This window comes from Schistocerca piceifrons, chromosome 1 (assembly GCF_021461385.2).
Source record: "Schistocerca piceifrons isolate TAMUIC-IGC-003096 chromosome 1, iqSchPice1.1, whole genome shotgun sequence".
Classification (NCBI taxonomy): Eukaryota; Metazoa; Arthropoda; class Insecta; order Orthoptera; family Acrididae; genus Schistocerca; species Schistocerca piceifrons.
Window position 1 is genome coordinate 779044121 of NC_060138.1, and position 19635 is coordinate 779063755.

The 19635-nt window shown below is 38.0% G+C and overlaps 1 protein-coding gene across 2 annotated transcripts in view; it reads right to left on the bottom strand.

The window, feature by feature from the left end:
- The window catches only part of LOC124712792 (5-phosphohydroxy-L-lysine phospho-lyase-like), a 316431-nt gene that overhangs the window by 14162 nt on the left and 282634 nt on the right, over window positions 1-19635 (bottom strand). The window contains exon 10 of one of the 2 annotated variants that reach the window (XM_047242898.1): window positions 366-557. In XM_047242898.1, coding sequence (XP_047098854.1) covers window positions 366-557 — 192 coding nt within the window. Of the gene's footprint in view, window positions 1-365; window positions 558-19635 lie in introns of those variants that run through there. The other variant, XM_047242899.1, reaches the window with a different exon arrangement.

Here is a 19635-nt window from a genome sequence, read left to right on the forward strand (position 1 = left end):
TTAGTAATAATTGTCACTGCAATAACATCACACGCGAGCATTGCACCCTATGTCGGCCACTTAGAATATGTTTTGTAACATGAGCAGAGGTATCTGTTTCGTGCGTGCGTGCGTGTGTGTGTGTGTGTGTGTGTGTGTGTGTGTGTGTGTGTGTGTACTCTAAGTCAACAAAATACCTGCCACTTGCATCTATGTAATACACACTAACATACAAGATAATTTCAAAAAAGTAACATTCAATTGTCATTTGCAAATTTAGTAACAATTGTCATTACAGTATCATGACACACGAGCATTGGCAACAGCTTACTTATCAAATACTATACTAAAGTGCAGTCTTCATTATCTCAATGTATACTTCCTACCTGTCTGGAAGAGAATTGCTGAGGATACTATATATGGCATGACTATCCACAACTTCAACCTCTGTAAGGATTTTGTCCAGTTTACTGACTATGTAACTGACATCATCAACAGACAGACATAATGGAGGCATAAGTACTAATATGTTGCCATGTTCACCTTCATTGGCTATTATGACAAACTCATCCTTTAACCTGTGGAAAGAAAGAGCATTTTTGTAGTTACTAGCACAAATGTTTACAACATTTATGGCAATAATTTCATTGTCCATTTCATGAAGATTCATTTAAAATACTCATCACCACAGTTTTCTTTCCTTCTATTACACTCAAGTGGTCTTTCCTAATCTGTAATTATTTCTTATGGAAGAGTAATTGCATACAGCTAAAAATACTGCATTTATTGAAATTATAATGTTGTCAAGACTCATTATTCTCATAGAATACCAACAGTTATGGTTATGGGATGCAAGAAGTAAGTAGTGCTCAGATTTTGGAACTGCAGGTAGACCATAGCTTGAAGTGAAAAACAATACCTTAGAATTAATGAAGAGGTCTAGCTCCTTATGTTTCAGTATGGATGAATTTTGCTTTAGGGGATTCAAAATGAAGGAAATAGTTTATTCTGTATATTTTCATTAACTAATCAACTTTAGAAACATTTTCTGAGAAAAATCAACTTCCAGGGATAACTTATCAAAATACAGAAGCTTATAATAAGAATTACATCTGGTATTAATACTACATCTTGCAGAGACTTCTTCAAGAAACTTATTATTTTAAGAATTCTTAAATGTTATAACTAGTACTTCTCTTCTCTCACTTAAAAGCAGACAACAGTACAGAGTTACAAGATTACCACAAAAAATTCTTCACAAAGACATTAAGAATATAGACTGAGAACGTTAATGAGTCAAATGCATGAGAACACAAGTACTGAAGTACTTGCATGAGCACACCATGCACCTGCCACCCCACCCTCCCACATTCCTAGTTAGCAAACTTGCTCCCTACCTCCAAGCCACTAACTACCCACTCCTAAACCCTCTCCCTGCCTCCTAACTCTCTCTCTCTCCCCTCCGACCAATCCATCCAACACAATCCCTACACACAATCCATATGCCCATCCTAGACACACACACACACACACACACACACACACACACACACACACACACACACACACAGAGAGAGAGAGAGAGAGAGAGAGAGGTGTGTGTGTGTGTGTGTGTGTGTGTGTGTGTGTGTGTGGATGAAGCATTATATTAACATGTTGAATGGAATTTTTGAAGAAGAAAAAGAAAAAAGGCTACACTTGGTAGGTAAATATGGGTATTTGATATTTGACTACCCTATATTCTGTTAATTGTTTATGAAATGAAAGATGTAAACAGATAAGTAATGAACAGGTAGTTTATGCCATTGAGTTATGGAAAACAAATTGTGTACATGTATTCATTATAAAATGTCTGACAAGTAAAGGAGATGAAATTCATGTCAAGCAGATATATTTTTATCATAACAATTTGATAAATACAAATAAGATACTATTGTAAGTGTTAAACCTAATATTAATTTCTTTAGCACATGGTCAGTACCTTTGTGATGGCCCCTAATGCTAAATATCTCCTACATATCCTCCTGACACAATACATTACAGCTTCATAGCTCATATTGTGTAATCCAGTAAAGGGAGAATTGCCTGTGCAGTGAACTGTCATACAAAAGTTGATGTCTAACAGTTGCAAACCTATGTTTATCAACACATTTAACTGACTGTAAGGATGAACAACCACAGAGAGAAAGTCCTGTACTGTGGAACAGGCTGCAATGGCAGGGAACATAGTATACAACAGAATGAATTGTACATGATAAGCCTTGATAATGGAAGATTTGTCATCAGAAAAAATAAATCTGCATTGGAGGAATTGGAGTGTGGAATGTTGGAGTCCTAAAATGATAATATACCTACCACTGCAATTATTGCATGGATAACTGATAGCATATTTTCCTCCATGAGAAATAATTTGTTGCTGGTTGTACCACACCACAAACATTATCAAATTTCTGTTATTGGTACTCTTTATTGATGAAACAACATTTGGTGAGCTGGCATTATAGCTCTAAAAAACTGTCATCAGTGGTACACAAATCATCAAAGGTTCACTTTACAGAGTAAGGAAAGAGAAATGAATAGGTTATATTTAATTACAGTGGTAATTATTGATGTGTGGTGGCAGAAAGAACAGTGTTATAAAATCATATAAGGGAATTGCAGTAGTAGATCCAACAGTGAACAAGAAAATAAGAATGAAATTAAAGTAGTATGACTAGCATAGTGAACAGATCATCATGGCTAACACAAACACAAAGACATGAGTTACCACAGTACTATAAGAATATATGACAGTTATCTCTACAACTGATGAAGAGATTGAAAAAACATTTGATGAGGTAAAAAGTTATTGTTGTGTTAAAGGAAACAAAAATTTAATTGCAACAGAGGACAGGAATTCAGTAGTAGGAATAGTAAGAGAACGAAAAATATTAGGAGTACCTGGAGTAAGGCAAAGGAATGAAAAATAAGCCTCCTGACAAAATTTTTAAAGAGAACAATTCAACCATTCCTCATATATGGATTACGAATCATGAGAGAAGGTTTCATATGTGGAAGATACTTGGAGATATCAATCGACTAAAGACAGCTTGTACAAGAGTTCTAGGAGGAACAGTAAATAATTTAAGAGATTGTAGTATAGATTAATTTGAACAAAACATTGATTGATTTTTATTTGGTCCCATTTGATTATGTTTTGTACCAAGTGTGTACTCGGAATATGGGACAAGTCAATTTAAACCTATTTTCTTGCAATATTTAACCATTTATTACAATTTAATGCATCAAAGTGGCAATACTTATAATAAAGTTGCATACATTTTTCACCCATTTTTTAGGTCCTGAAAATTATTTACATACTACATTACACTCATATTTATATTTTTTCTCAATATTCGTGTTCTCAAGTTATTTACATATCATAATATCTACATCTACGTGATTACTCTGCTAATGACAATAAAGTGCCTGGCAGAGGGTTCAATGAACCCCCCTCAAGCTGTTCCTCTACCGTTCCACTATCGAATGGCACGCGAGAAAAAAGAGCACTTAAATTTTTCTGTGCAAGCCCTGATTTCTCTTATTTTATCATGATGATCATTTCTCCCTATGTAGGTGGGTGCCAACAGAATGTTTTTGCAATTGGAGGAGAAAACTGGTGATTGAAATTTCATGAGAAGATCCCGTCGCGACGAAAAACGCATTTGTTTTAATGATTGCCATTCCAGTTGACGCATCATGTCTGTGACACTACCTCCCCTACTTCGTGATGATACAAATATTTTCAATTAGTTACAGTACCTCTATAACAGTAGTAGTAGCATTTTTTGTTCATTGATGCATATACTCTTCTACATTGTAAAATTCTTTTTCCATTAAATAATCTTTTACAAGTTTTTGGAATGTCTTTTTGCTCACATTTTCCTGTAAACTCTTTGGAAGGCACTATATGAGTTTGACACCCGAGTGTCGAGGAGCTTTTTCAGCAACTATCAGTCAGTGTTATATACTTCTTAGTAGGCCTTTATTTCTTGTTTCATATGTGTGAAAGTCTGCATTTCTTTCTAGTACTGCATTTCCTTTTATTAATTATATTATTGTGTTGTAAGTGTGTGGAGAAGGAAATGCCAGTATTTTTAGGCTACTGAAAACAGTTCTGCATGAATTTCTTTGTTTCTTGTTCAAAATGGTCCTAACTGCTTTTTCTTGCAATGCAAATATTCTTTTTGTATTTTTGCTGCTGGAACTTCCCCAAACAGTAATTCCATATTGTAGGTATGGCTCAAATAGAGCACGGTACACTGTATATAGAAGCTCCTTGTTGGCATAATATGCAAGCTGTTTCATAACAAATATTGGAGTGCTTACTGTCAACAGTAACCCCCAAAAATTTAATAATGGTAACTTCTTCCAGTCTTGTTTCATCTATGAATATATCTATGTGTTCATCCTTTTCTTTATTTATGAACACCATGAACATTGTCTTTTTTAGATTTAAAATTAAGTCATTTTGTATAAGCCACTGTACTGTGATATTTATTTATATAAATGCACTTCTTTCCGGTGTTTCAAGATCGTTTTCTACATTCATCAGTGTCACTTCATCTGCATATAGTATTTTTTTTTATCTTTCTCACTGACTTCAATATTGTTTACAAATAGGTTGAACAGAAGTGGGCTAAGAACAGATCCTTGAGGCACTCTGTACTTAATATCTCTGATTTCTTAAAGACTGGAACTACTTTGCTTACTTTTAATTTTTATGGGAATACTCATTCTCTAAATGAGCAGTTGGCAATATCCAAAAGAGGTTTGATTATTTCTTCATTCACATGTTTTAATAAATAATTTCATACTTCATCATCTCCTGCAGACTTTTTGGGTTTTAATTTCTGTATTATTTTTATGTATTCTGTTTTTGTCACTGGTTTCAGGAACATTGAGTGGGATGGTTGGCCAAGTGTTTAAGCATGCTTCGACCACTGATGATTTTTTTCCCCTTTTAACTTTTGTACAGCACCTATAAAATTGTTGTTTCATATATTGTTCCATCTGTAACTATGTTGTCATCAGTTCTAATTGATTTAATAGAATTGCTGTTTTTTACACTTTTTTGGCTATATCTTTCATTGTTGATTATATCCAATATTGTTTTACTTTTTTGATTTGAATTTGTTATGGCTCTGTTTATTGAAATGGCTTTGTTTCTCTTATTAATTGCCTGTACGTCTTCTGATACTGTTTATATGCCTCTATATTCCCTATTTGTCTGAGTTTCTTCATTACAATCCTGAGTTCAATTATTTCTTTTGTAATCCATTTCTTACTGTGACCCTGCTTTCTCTGATAGGCTACTTTGGGGAAGACTACATGAAAGTGATGCACTAGTGTGTTAAGAAATGCATCATACTTTTCATTTGTACCTTGTACTTGCATTGTTTTGGTCCATCCTTCTTTCCTCAGTGTTGTTTTGAAAATGTTCATGTTTTCTACATTGATAATACTGACTTCTTTCTTATCTTGCATTTCTTCCATTATTGAGCTCCTATTTATGTGGATTTGAATTATTAACCCATGGTGGTCAGAGATTGCTGTCTGTAGAACTTTTGCTTCACATTTACTATTTTAAATATTTGTGATTATGTTGTCAATGATGGTCTGACTCTGGTCAATCACTCTTGTAGGTACATCTATTATTGTTTTCATGTTACACTGTAATAATGTCTCTTTGAATTTTTGTTTTGGTTTTTATTCTTTACCCATATCTATGCTATAGTCTCTACATATTACATCACCTTTAATTTTAATCTTCAGCAATAATTTTTCTACTTTTTTTCAGAAATGTTGTAATATTACCACCTGGGGACCTGAACACATTGATAATTCTGAGCTCTTCACTCATTACACCAGTAAGTTCAAAATCTTTTTCAATGCAAGCTGAAAGGTTTATTTACAATATTCAGTATCTCATAGACTTCCAATTTTCTTCTTATATAACAACACCTCCACCCTGTATGTTTTGATTTACAGAAATAATTAATCATATCATAGCCTCTTATTATTTGGCTGCTAAGTTCTGCTACATTTAGCCCATGCTCATGGATGCATAATATATCTGGTTGTGTTTTATTCAGGACCACTTCCACTTCAAGTTTTTCGTTGCCTACATACTTAATATTTTGGTACAAGATTTTAATGATTTTTTTCTCTTTATGAGTCCTGGGTTGCTGAGTATCTATTGTAGTTGGAGCTTGATATGTGACTATGCTGTATTCTTTATTATTTATCTATCCCTTCTTCTCTTTTGTTGGAGGTGGAATAAAAACTCTTGCTGAATAGAAGGGAACTGCTCATACTCTTTGCAAAGTCCACGATGGTTTCCTTTCTATTTGTTCAACTTTAGAAGTTGTTGGTTGTATGCTTTGATGTATTTCACAATCTTTTTATGGTGCTGTGTGTGATGGTTCCTTTATTATGCTTAATCCACTATCAGTTGTTTCTGTTGACAAATTGTGATCTTCCTGTTTTTTACAGTGTGTGTGTTCCAGTACTGCTGTTAATGCTGCATCTGCTTCTATTTTTGTTAATTCAGTGTGGTCTATCTCACTGTTGGAATTTGATGGTCCAGTTTTCCTGTCTTCCCCGTTTTTTGATTCTATAGAATATTTTGCTACTTCTGGCATGATGGCTACTGCTATGGTTTTCCCAAGCCTATGGCCTGCTTTTTGGTTGTTATTGCATATTTTAATTCTCTGCATAGTCTCTTTCTTCCTCTTTTGTTTCTGTGCAATCCTTGCCATGTGAAATCTTGTCTTCTTAGAAATCTGTTTACATCATGTACTGTGGCATGATTGTATTGTTCACCTGATTTTAGAATGTACTTCTTCAGCTGATATATGACATCATTTGCCTGTCCCCTGTCTTGCTGGTATGGAATTGTACACAGTATCACCCCTTGTGTGTGACATATTCCTGATTAGCTCTTCTACAGCATTTCTGAAATTATAGGTGATCTTCCAGTTTCTGCTGTCATTTGATCCATCAAGACTATTAGTGTGTCTTCTTTTCCTAGGTGTTTGATTTTGCTATGAATATCTCAAGTAACTTCATTAAAAATGTGCCTTGTTTAACAAAGGACATTACAGAGAGTGTTTCTTGTGATAATTCATTTAACAGGCTTGCACAGTTTCTGCAATTTTTGTCAGTCAACATAAGAACTTTAGTTTCTTCCATAGCTGTATTGCATTGATTCCTGGTTTCTTTTGCTGTTAATTCCATTTCTGCTTGTGCAATATTTACTTTTACTGGGACTTGTGATGTAACACAATTAACGGAACATTCAGCAGTGTTGCTGTTTTATTTTTCCTTTTGCAAATTTGGTCCACATTTTCGAACATCTGAATGAACGAAAGCATTGTTTGTTGCACTCATACAGTTTAACTGTTCTTTTAGAGCCTTCAAACTATCAGTAAGATGTGCAATTACAGTATCCACTCACAAAATTTCGTATTTCATTCGTTGTCAGGAAATTTTGTCAAACCAATCTCAGGACTGAAGACCACAACATTTCCTTGGACCATTTTATTATCTATTTGTTTAGTTTTGAGCCTTTTATTTCATTCTGTGCCTTGTGCTGGTCAGCACTCATACTCTTGACAGTATCAATAACACTTTTAACTCACACTGGTAGTCTGATGAAAATTCACTCTAAGTGTGTAATGTAGTATGATGGCAATCAGTTGATTGGTCATATTGCATAGCCACATAATCTTATGCGATGCTGTTATCTACACTCTGCTGAACAAATTTTCCAGCATTATTGGAAAATGTCCCTTTGGCTTTAAGGATGGGTATGTTCTTCCAGCATGATTGGGCTCCTGCACATTCTAGTCATCATCTAAATTTAACATTCCACAGGAGATGGATCAACAGAAATGTCCATGTTTCATGTTCCTTGTCCATGGACAAGTCTGTGGACTTCATGCTGTTAGATTTTTGCTTATGTGGATGGCTGAAAGGTGAAATTGACAAAGCACAAGTAAAACACAAGAGACAAACTAATCTTTCTGCTTATGAATAGTGCTGCCCTCATAATAGAATGCCGACATGACCTCCAAAGAGCTACATGTGGTGTTGTCAAGAAAATTCAATAGTACACTGAAGTTCAAGGTGAAAGTTATGAAAAGCAACTTTGAACTTATTCATTTGCTTCTGCCTAGCACTTATTGTGAGTTGTTAATTGGACGCTGTTATATGGAATATTTTATTCAAATTTGTCTGTCCTTCCACCTCTCAAAATATCTGATATTCCTCCTTAAACATCCTCTGTAATTTCAAGATATAGATGCAGAAACCAGATTTGAATCCACAAAATTTTCTCAGGAACAGATGTGAACTGTGACTATAATTTAATAATAATGAAATGCAGATATTAAAGTTGGAGAAATCTGAGTTTGTAGGTATCTTCAAAGGGAGCATTAGCCAATAATGAACAAAGTGAAATGACAGATATCAAAATAAGTGAGTAAGGAGAAAGAAAATTAACTGAAATTACTCAACAGAGGAAACACCACTGGACCTGATGAGATACCAATATGATTCTACCCAGAATATGACAAAGAACATGACCCCCTCTTCTAGTGGTTGCCTACAGTACATCAGGGAAGGAGCAAAGCACTCCTAGTTATTGGAAAAAAGTGCAGGTCATTCCCATTTTAAGACATGTTATCAAACAAATGTGCAAAACAATAATGATGTTAGTTTGTTGTTGAATTTTAGATCATTTTATAAACTTGCATGTAATAACATTTCTAGAAACCAAAAATCTCCTCTATAGGAAGGAACATGGAATCCACAAACAACAGTCATATGAAACGTAGCTCACTCTTTCTGTCCAAGAGACCCAGAAAGCAATAGATACTGGTGTTCAGGTTAATGCCATGTTTCTTAACTTCCAGAAAGTTTTCAATACAGTGCTGCATTGTTACCTAGTGAACAAAATATGACTGTTTGGAGTATCAGATCAGCTGTGTAACTGGATTAAAGAGTTCCTAGCAAACCTAGTAAACAGAATTTAGCATGCCATTATTATCAGAGAGGAATCTTCAGACATAAAAATAACTATGAGTGTACCCAAAGAGACTGTTATGTGACAATTATGTTTTATGACATACATAAAAGATCTGGTGGAATTTATCAGTAGTTCCTTAAAGCTTTTTGTCAATTATGTCATTGGAGAATAGACAGTTGGCACAGGAGTGGCAATTGACAATCAACATAAACAAATGTAATGTATTGCACATAAATATGCAGAAAGACCCATTATTGTATGAATACATGACTGCACCATAATCACAGGAAGCAGTCACATCCATTTAGTATATATGAGAATGTGAATGGAGTGATTTAAAGTGGAAAGGCCACACAAAAGTAATGGCAAGTAAGGCAGCTGCCAGACTGATAATCATTGGAAGATTCTTCAGGTTGTCTAATCCAGCCACAAAGGAAGTAGATCACAAGACCTTGATCAACCAATATTGAAACACTGCTGACCAATCTGGAATCCTTATCAGCTAGGTTTGGTAGAGGAAATAGAGAGGATATAAAGAAGAGAAAAATCATTTTTTCACATGTTAATTTAGTAAGCATGAAAGCATCCTGGAGCTGCTCAGTCAACTCCAGTGGCAGCTGCTATAATAGAAGTGTTGAGCCTCATGGTGTGGCTTGCTGTTAAATTCTGAGAGCATATATCCCTAAAAGAATCGACTGATATAGTGCATTCTACTTCATACATTTCATGAGAAGCCAATGTAGGTACAATTAGAAAGACTGGAGCTTATATGGAGGCTTAACAACAGCAGTACTTCACACAGACTATTCACAACCAGAACAGGAAAGGGGGAAAGTGACACTGGAACACAAAGTATTCTCCACCACACACCATAAGGTGGCTTGCAGGGTATAGATGAAGATACAGGTGTAGAAATCAAGAGAGCAGAAGATGAACATGTAGCAGTTCCACTTGCTTTATGTGCTTCTTCGTTTGTTGTGCTCAGTGTCGATGTACTGCATTGCTACACTGGCTGAAAAATGGGGTTTGTAATTGTGGCACTGACTACTGTAAATGCAGTAGCCAACAAATGCACAGTTTCATTTCACTGTCTTTTACTTTATGTTCATAACCCCCAATATTATGTGGTTATATGGCCAATGTTCTATTGTTTAACTTTCGATAAGCCTCAGGCGAAACATCCACATACTGCTACAATAGTTTATTCTTGAACATCTATGAGCAGTAAAACCTAACCACAAAGTTCACAGTTCTTGAAGAATAATCAGGTACACATGGAGCAGACACTGTCAGTGTTCTAACACATGGCCTATTGGTGCAACACTTATTTCATTGTTAAGTTAATGTATTGTTGTCATTCCAAGCAACACAGATTCCTCATCTGAAACTCAGCGGTGTACTGACTGTCTCATGACCAAAAATCGGGCCCTTATATATCATCAAAATAAGAAGTGCTGAAACTACACATTGTTCGAAGTTTAATTTACAGAAATTACAATTAAAACTTAACTCATTAAATTAACTGAATACATCAAAAACTTGTGTCTTTTTAACAGTTTCTTCTACTACAAGTGTTAGGCCGAATTATTTGTTTAAAAGATGAAATTAACATATATGGTTATGAAAACAATACTTTTGACAAAACTGTTAATTTCTTTGGAATTAATGAAGGGCAGGTTTTGCTAACATGTTTTTGAATAGAGCTAAATAGATACTTTAAGATTACTAGTGTTTCATCTTCCAACTGTTTACAGTTATCACAGAATTTATATTTGTTTTCACATCAACAATAGAATTTAAGTTACGAAACAATTACTGATTTCACCCTACAGCAAAAGATACTTACTAGGAATAGTTGAAATAAATTATAGAATCAATTACATACATAAACTAAGCACAGAATTAGATCTGGTGTTATACTGTTTAAAATTAAAGCAAGCCTTTCTCTTATATTAAGATGCAGATTATATTCACATACGTTAATGGCAAATAGTTAAAAGTGAAAAAACGAATTTAAAGAGTCAGATGGCAAAACAAGAGGAGAATTAAAATTATCCCAGCTTGCTTCATCACAAAAAGGTCACTTTAAGAGGGTGAAATACTGAAGGGAGCAAAGAAACAACTAAACAACTAGGCAAAAAGACAAGACTGACTTTTAATTCATGAACTAACACAAGGATTACTAAGTTTAACAATCATAAAAATGCAACAAAAAATATTGATGTTGCATATAAAAAATCTGAAGCCTTTGGAGTAAAGGGAAGCTGTTGTATGAACATCGAAACATAAGATGGCAAGCTAGTACTAAGCAAAGAAGGGAAGGCTGAAAGGTGGGTGGAATATATACACTCCTGGAAATGGAAAAAGGAACACATTGACACAGGCGTGTCAGACCCACCATACTTGCTCCGGACACTGCGAGAGGGCTGTACAAGCAATGATCACACGCACGGCACAGCGGACACACCAGGAACCGCGGTGTTGGCCGTCGAATGGCGCTAGCTGCGCAGCATTTGTGCACCGCCGCCGTCAGTGTCAGCCAGTTTGCCATGGCATACGGAGCTCCATCGCAGTCTTTAACGCTGGTAGCATGCCACGACAGCGTGGACGTGAACCGTATGTGCAGTTGACGGACTTTGAGCGAGGGCGTATAGTGGGCTTGCGGGAGGCCGGGTGGACATACTGCCGAATTGCTCAACACGTGGGGCGTGAGGTCTCCACAGTACATCGATGTTGTCGCCAGTGGTCGGCGGAAGGTGCACGTGCCCGTCGACCTGGGACTGGACCGCAGCGACGCACGGATGCACGCCAAGACCGTAGGATCCTACGCAGTGCCGTAGGGGACCGCACCGCCACTTCCCAGCAAATTAGGGACACTGTTGCTCCTGGGGTATCGGCGAGGACCATTCGCAACCGTCTCCATGAAGCTGGGCTACGGTCCCGCACACCGTTAGGCCGTCTTCCGCTCATGCCCCAACATCGTGCAGACCGCCTCCAGTGGTGTCGCGACAGGCGTGAATGGAGGGACGAATGGAGACGTGTCGTCTTCAGCGATGAGAGTCGCTTCTGCCTTGGTGCCAATGATGGTCGTATGCGTGTTTGGTGCCGTGCAGGTGACCGCCACAATCAGGACTGCATACGACCGAGGCACACAGGGCCAACACCCGGCATCATGGTGTGGGGAGCGATCTCCTACACTGGCCGTACACCACTGGTGATCGTCGAGGGGACACTGAATAGTGCACGGTACATCCAAACCGTCATCGAACCCATCGTTCTACCATTCCTAGACCGGCAAGGGAACTTGCTGTTCCAACAGGACAATGCACGTCCGCATGTATCCCGTGCCACCCAACGTGCTCTAGAAGGTGTAAGTCAACTACCCTGGCCAGCAAGATCTCCGGATCTGTCCCCCATTGAGCATGTTTGGGACTGGATGAAGCGTCGTCTCACGCGGTCTGCACGTCCAGCACGAACGCTGGTCCAACTGAGGCGCCAGGTGGAAATGGCATGACAAGCCGTTCCACAGGACTACATCCAGCATCTGTACGATCGTCTCCATGGGAGAATAGCAGCCTGCATTGCTGCGAAAGGTGGATATACACTGTACTAGTGCCGACATTGTGCATGCTCTGTTGCCTGTGTCTATGTGCCTGTGGTTCTGTCAGTGTGATCATGTGATGTATCTGACCCCAGGAATGTGTCAATAAAGTTTCCCCTTCCTGGGACAATGAATTCACGGTGTTCTTATTTCAATTTCCAGGAGTGTAGAAGGAACAATCCTGAACACACACAGGGAACAATCCTGAGGACAATATTCTAGAACATAAATATACATTACAAATGGTAAGACAAAAATTTAGAACCAGATTTTGCAACACAAAATGTTTTCAGGAGCAGACATAGGTAATATTTTCACAGAATGATAGATTCTTGGGAGCGCCAACAATGACAAAACTGTTCCACCTCATTTGTAGGATATATGAGACAGATGAAATTCCCTTGAACTTAAAGAAGTATGTAATACTACCATCACCAGAGAAGCAAATGCTGACAGCTGTCAGTACTACAGGACCATCAGCTTAACACGTCGAACAATGGAAAATCCAGGACAGAATGTAACAATATTATGAAAAGGAAAGCTACTACTCACCATATAGTGGAGATGTTGAGTTGCAGTAGGCATAACAAAAAGACTGTCACAATATAAGCTTTCGACTATCAAAGGCCTTTGTCAAAAATTACATCACACACACACACACACACACACACACACACATACACACACACACACACCCACACACACACACACACACACAAATTCTACTTGGGAAAAATATATATAAAAAACAAAGATGCTGTGACTTACCAAACGAGAAAGCACTGGTAGATAGACACAATAAAAAACACACAAACACACACACAAATTTCAAGCTTTCGCAACCCAAGGTTGCTTCATCAGGAAAGAGGGAAGAGAGGGAAAGACGAAAAAATATGGGTTTTAAGGGAGACGGCAAGGAGTCATTCCAATCCCGGGAGTGGAAAGACTTACCTTAGGGGGAAAAAAGGACAGGTATACATTCGCGCACACACACACACACACACACACACACACACACACACACACACACACACACACACACACACACATATCCATCCGCACATCATGATGTGCAGATGGATATGTGTGTGCGCACATCATGATGTGTGGATGGATGTGTGTGTGTGTGTGTGTGTGTGTGTGTGTGTGTGTGTGTGTGTGTACCTGTCATTTTTTCCCCCTAAGGTAACTCTTTCCGTTCCCGGGATTGGAATGACTCCTTACCCTCTCCCTTAAAACCCACATCCATTTGTCTTTCCCTCTCCTTCCATCTTTCCTGATGAAGCAACCTTGGGTTGTGAAAGCTTGAAATTTGTGTGTGTGTGTGTTTGTGTGTGTGTTTGTGTGTTTTTCATTGTGTCTATCTACTAGCACTTTCTCGTTTGGTAAGTCACAGCATCTTTGTTTTTTTTATATATATGGAAACTTTCCACATGGGAAAAATATATCTAAAAACAAAGATGATGTGACTTTCCAAACGAAAGTGCTGGCAGGTCAATAGACACACAAACAAACACAAACATACACACAAAATTCAAGCTTTCGCAACCAATGGTTGCTTTGTCAGGAAAGAGGGAAGGAGAGGAAAAGACAAAAGGATGTGGGTTTTAAGGGAGAGGGTAAGGAGTCATTCCAATCCCGGGAGCAGAAAGACTTACCTTAGGGGGGAAAAAAGGACAGGTATACACTCGCACACACACCCATATCCATCCGCACTGGATATGGGTGTGTGTGTGAGTGTATACCTGTCCTTTTTTCCCCCTAAGGTAAGTCTTTCCGCTCCCGGGATTGGAATGACTCCTTACCCTCTCCCTTAAAACCCACATCCTTTTATCTTTTCCTCTTTTCCCTCTTTCCTGACGAAGCAACCGTTGGTTGCGAAAGCTTGAATTTTGTGTGTATGTTTGTGTTTGTTTGTGTGTCTATCGACCTGCCAGTGCTTTTGTTTGGTAAGTCACATTATATATATATATATATATATATATATATATATATATATATATATATATATATATATATATTTTTTTTTTTTTCAACTCACACACGCGAATGCATCCTCTGGCAGCTGAAGTCACTCTGCAAGCAACAGCAGCAGTGTAAGGAAGAGGCTAGGGTGGGGAGGGGGAGGGATAGTAGGGCAGGGGTGGGGGACAGTGAAGTGCTGCTGGGGAGTACGCAAGGACGAGGTGGAGAGAGGGTAGGGCAGCTAGTTGCAGTTGGGAGGTTTAATGAGTTTAACAAATCATGTTTCCAAAATACTAACACTCATTATCTACAATAAGATGGAATGACTGATAGAAGCACATGGAGGAAGATTAGCTTGGGTTAATCAGAAATGCAAGAATACATAAATCAATTCTTACTGTATGACTCACCTCAGAATATTGGTTGAATAAAGGCAAACTCTTTGAGATTATCAGGTAGTAGAAGAGTATACCAAACTTATACAGATACTAGACTGCAATTCTAAGAGAATGGTGTGAAATGGAGGCAGTGACTTAGAAGTGAGAGAAGCAGGGTTGTAGCTATCCTGCATGTTCTTCAGTCTTTTCTTAGACCAGGCAGTAAAGGAAGCCACATAGGGATTTGAAAATGAATAACAGTTTAAGGAGAAGAAATACAAAACTTAAATTGTTTTGTTGATGATACTGTATTTCTTTCAGAAAGGAAAAAAACTTAGATCATCTGAAAAGAATGGATAGTGTCTTGAAAAGAGGCTACAAGTATAAAAGTAACAAAATCAGAACAGTTGTAATGGAATGTTGTTGAATTAGGAAATTAGATCAAAAAGTGAGATACCCAAAGTTTTAAATGAGCCTTGCTATTTGGACAGAAAAATAACTGGCAGTGGCCAAAGTAAAGAGGCATAGAATGTAAACTGGAAACCACTGTAAAGAGATATAAAATGTAAATGGAAAATAACAAGACAACTTTCCTAACATAAGATATATATTACTAGCAAATGTAAATCTAAGTGTTATGAAGAATTTTCTGAAAATATTTGTTTCACTTGTAACCTTACATGAAAGTTAAACATGGACAATAAACAGTGAAGACATGAAAAGAATAGAAGCTGAATGCTGAGGATTAGCTGAGTGGATCATGGAACTGATGAATAGGTACTGTATAGAACTGAGGATTAAAAAGCTTTATGGCACAGCTTGAACAGAAGTAGGGGTGTGTAGGGGTATGTATCGAACTGAGGAGAAAAAAGCTTTATGGCAAAACTTGAATAGAAGTAGGGGTGTGTTTATTGGGCACATCTTACAACATAAAGGAATAGATGTACATCTGTGTATGGTGTACAGGATTGTAGAGAGAAACCAAGGATCGACTAAATCAAGCAAGTTCAAGTGGATGTAGGTTGCAGTAGTTACGCAAAGATGAAGAGACTTTCACAGGATAGACTGGCATGGAGAGCTGCATCAAACCTGTCTTAAGACTAAAGGCTTAGTCACAAACTGGGTGGCAGGCTTCAGTTCATTGGTATACTGGAAAAATGCAGTCAGTTCATAAAGAAAATTCCTTACAAACAATTGTGGAACTCATTTTAGAATATTAATCAAGTGTGTGAGACTGATACCAAACTGGACTAACACCCTTGTTATACAATGAAGGGGGCATAAGTGGTCACAGGTTGGTGTCATTCACGGGGGAGTGTCACAGAAATTCTGAAAAACCAGAATTGGGAAACACTTGAGGATCCACATCAACAATTCCATCACTGCCTGCTCACACAGTTTCAAGAACCAGTACCAAGTGAGGAGTCTAGGAATATCCTACAGCCTTCTACATGTCACTCCCGTAGGAACCGCGAAGACAAGATATACTAATTAAAGTGCGCACAATGGTATTTAAGTAGTCTGTCTTCATGTTATTTGTATGTGAATGAAATGGAAAGAAACCTTAGCTGTTGTAAAATGATAACCACTGTTTGTCCTGTACCTCACAGTGGTTATACAGTATGACTGCAGATGAAAATTTCTGCTTAGGTGAGTACAAAGTTGTCAACACAAGGCCAAACATGGATACGCAATAGTTGTTCTATAAATTAAAAGAAAAAAGGAATGTGGGTGAATTAATATAAACAGTATTGTGAATGGATTATCATAGTCAAAGTAGACACAAAGCCATGCTTAGCACAAGTGACAGCTGCTGCTCACTTTAATTGGTAGGACCCAGGTAAAAAGTCAATAAACTTTATGATGGACTCAAAAAAAGTAAATATAGTAATTATAAAGCTAGAAATATAACTCATGAAATACCGTAGCTAATAATATAACAACAAAGTACACACATCAAAAAAAGTTTTGCAACACCTTGGTTCTGAGAGTTCTGGAACCTGTACAGAAAATTGGAGTAGAGATCAACATAAACATCATTTCTGCCCTTTTTATTGCTCATAAAAACCACACATTGCATGTTGTACTACCATACAGCGAGACCTTCAGAGGTGGTCATCCAGATTGCTGTAAGCACCGACACCTCTAACACCCAGTAGCATGTCCTCTTGCATTGATGCATGCCTGTATTCGTCATGGCATACTATCCACAAGTTCATCAAAGCACTGTTGGTTTAGAGTGTCCCTCTCCTCAATGACAATTTGTCATAGATCCCTCAGAGTGGTTGTCGGGCCATGTCATCCTTAAAAAGCCGTTTTCAATCTATCCCAGGCATGTTCGATAGGGTTCATATCTGGAGAAAATGCTGGCCGCTCTAGTTGAGTGATGTCATTATCCTGAAGGAAGTCATTCACAAGGTGTGCACAATGGGGGTGTGAATTATCATCCATGAAGATGAATGCCTTGCCAGTATGCTGCCAATATGGCTGCACTATCAATTGGAGGATGGCATTCATGTATCATACAACTGTTATGGTGCCTTCTATGCCCACCAGCAACGTACTTTGGCCCCACATGATGCCACCCCAAAACAGCAGGGAGACTCCACCTTACTGCACTTGCTGGACTGTGTCTAAGGCATTCAGCCTAACAGGGTTGCCTAGAAACATGTCTCCGACGATTATCTGGTTGAAGGCATGTGTGACACTCATCGGTGAAGAGAACATGATGCCAACCCCAAGCGGACTATTCAGCATATTGTTGGGCCCATCTGTACCATGCAGCATGGTGTCATGGTTGCAAAGATGGACCTCACCATGGATGTCGGGGGTGAACTTGCACATCATGCAGCCTATTGCACACATTTTGAGTCGTAACACTATGTCCTGTGGCTGCACAAAAAGCATTATTCAACATGGTGGCGTTGCTGTCAGGATTCCTCTGAGCCATAATCTGTAGGTAACAGTCATCCACTGCAGTAGTAGCCCTTGGGTGGCTGAGCGAGGCATGTCATCGACAGTTCCTGTCTCTCTGTATCTCATCAATGTCCAAACCACATCGCTTTGGTTCACTCCAAGATGAGATGCCTGGATACTTCCCTTGCTGAGAGCCCTTACTGACACAAAGTAACAATGCAGATGCAATCAAACCGTGGTATTGACCATCTAGGCATGGTTGAACTACAAACAACACGAGCCGTTTACCTCCTTCCTGGTGGAATGACAAACTAATTGGCTGTCGGACCCCCTCCGTCTAATAGGTGCTGCTCATGCATGGTTGTTGACATCTTTGGATGGTTTTAGTGACATCTCTGAACAGTGAAAGTGACTGTGTCTATGATACAAGATCCATAGACAACGTCTCTCTTCAGGAGTTCTAGGAACTGGGGTGATGCAAAACTTTTTTTGATGTGTGTGTATACTGTACTGAACTCAACCCTTTTTTTTCCACATTTGTTATACTTTAGTTCATCATGTCCAACAACCTCACTGATTTTCCATGTACTTTTGTATGTATGTGAGGTTATGTTGTGGTGACACATTTTATTGGTTAACTTTAGGGGTTTGGAACTGTTTGGGTTTGAATCAAAGTTCACTATCTCTTCTCTTGATGTTCACACTTATTCTAGACATGTTTCTGTGGCGTTATTGTAGAGTAAAAACAAAAATGGTGTCACTGTGGGAGGATGTATGTGAGTTCTTCCCCACTGGGAATGCAAGAAGAGCAAATATAGGGACCCTCTTGGCTTTTGCCTTATAGCCACGGGAAAAAACCCTGGGAAAAACTTTGGCTAGGAGTGCTGTTACATAACTAAAACATTAACCAGTTAGGTTTTTGTTCCACAGGTTACTTTTACAGTAATTGTGCATTTCTAGTCTTCTGACTGACAAACATGTCAATCACTCTGTTGTTGAAATTTGGAATGTCACCAATTGCTTCCTTGTGAATGGAGCAAACAATCAAGAAGTTCAGCCTTTCTTGACCCATACTATTCTTGAGGAAGTTCGTATGTGTTGAAACTGCACTCTGCTTCTGCTGTTGCAACAGGTGCAGTTAGTGTAGTTTGCAAAGTTTTGAGCATTTCAGCAAATATTTCTTCAAAGGAATGTTCCACAAGGAAAGTGTAGAGACACAAAATGACGCAATGACTTTAAATGTATGATTGTGATAAATCCATTGACAGTTCATTTTTCAGATTATCACAGCGGATAAGTGGACTATAACATAATAAAAACATATTGGCTTAAGCAGCATGAAGCAAACTTGTTTAGGTCAATAATTTCAAAGCTACTAAATATATAATAGTTTTGGAATATTCCTTTCACTTGGTTGGACACAATGTCAAACACTTCTTTGGCATCTGCTGTCAGATACTTGGAATGTTTTCTTGAAGAAGCAAAACATTCGTCTTCAGAAACTTGATACTTTGCATTGTTCTGTCATATTTCTGAAACAGCTGACTCAAAATGATGTAATGCATTGGAGACAGTAATGGCATTTGCACTCTGAAACTGAGCTGTGTTATAGAAATTATCATTGTTTTATAATCTCATAGAAAAATGTAGAAAGCACAAAAAGTCTGGACTGTGAAGTAAATTCCTCAAAACAAATGATTCTAATGATAAGTATAATTTAATTTATT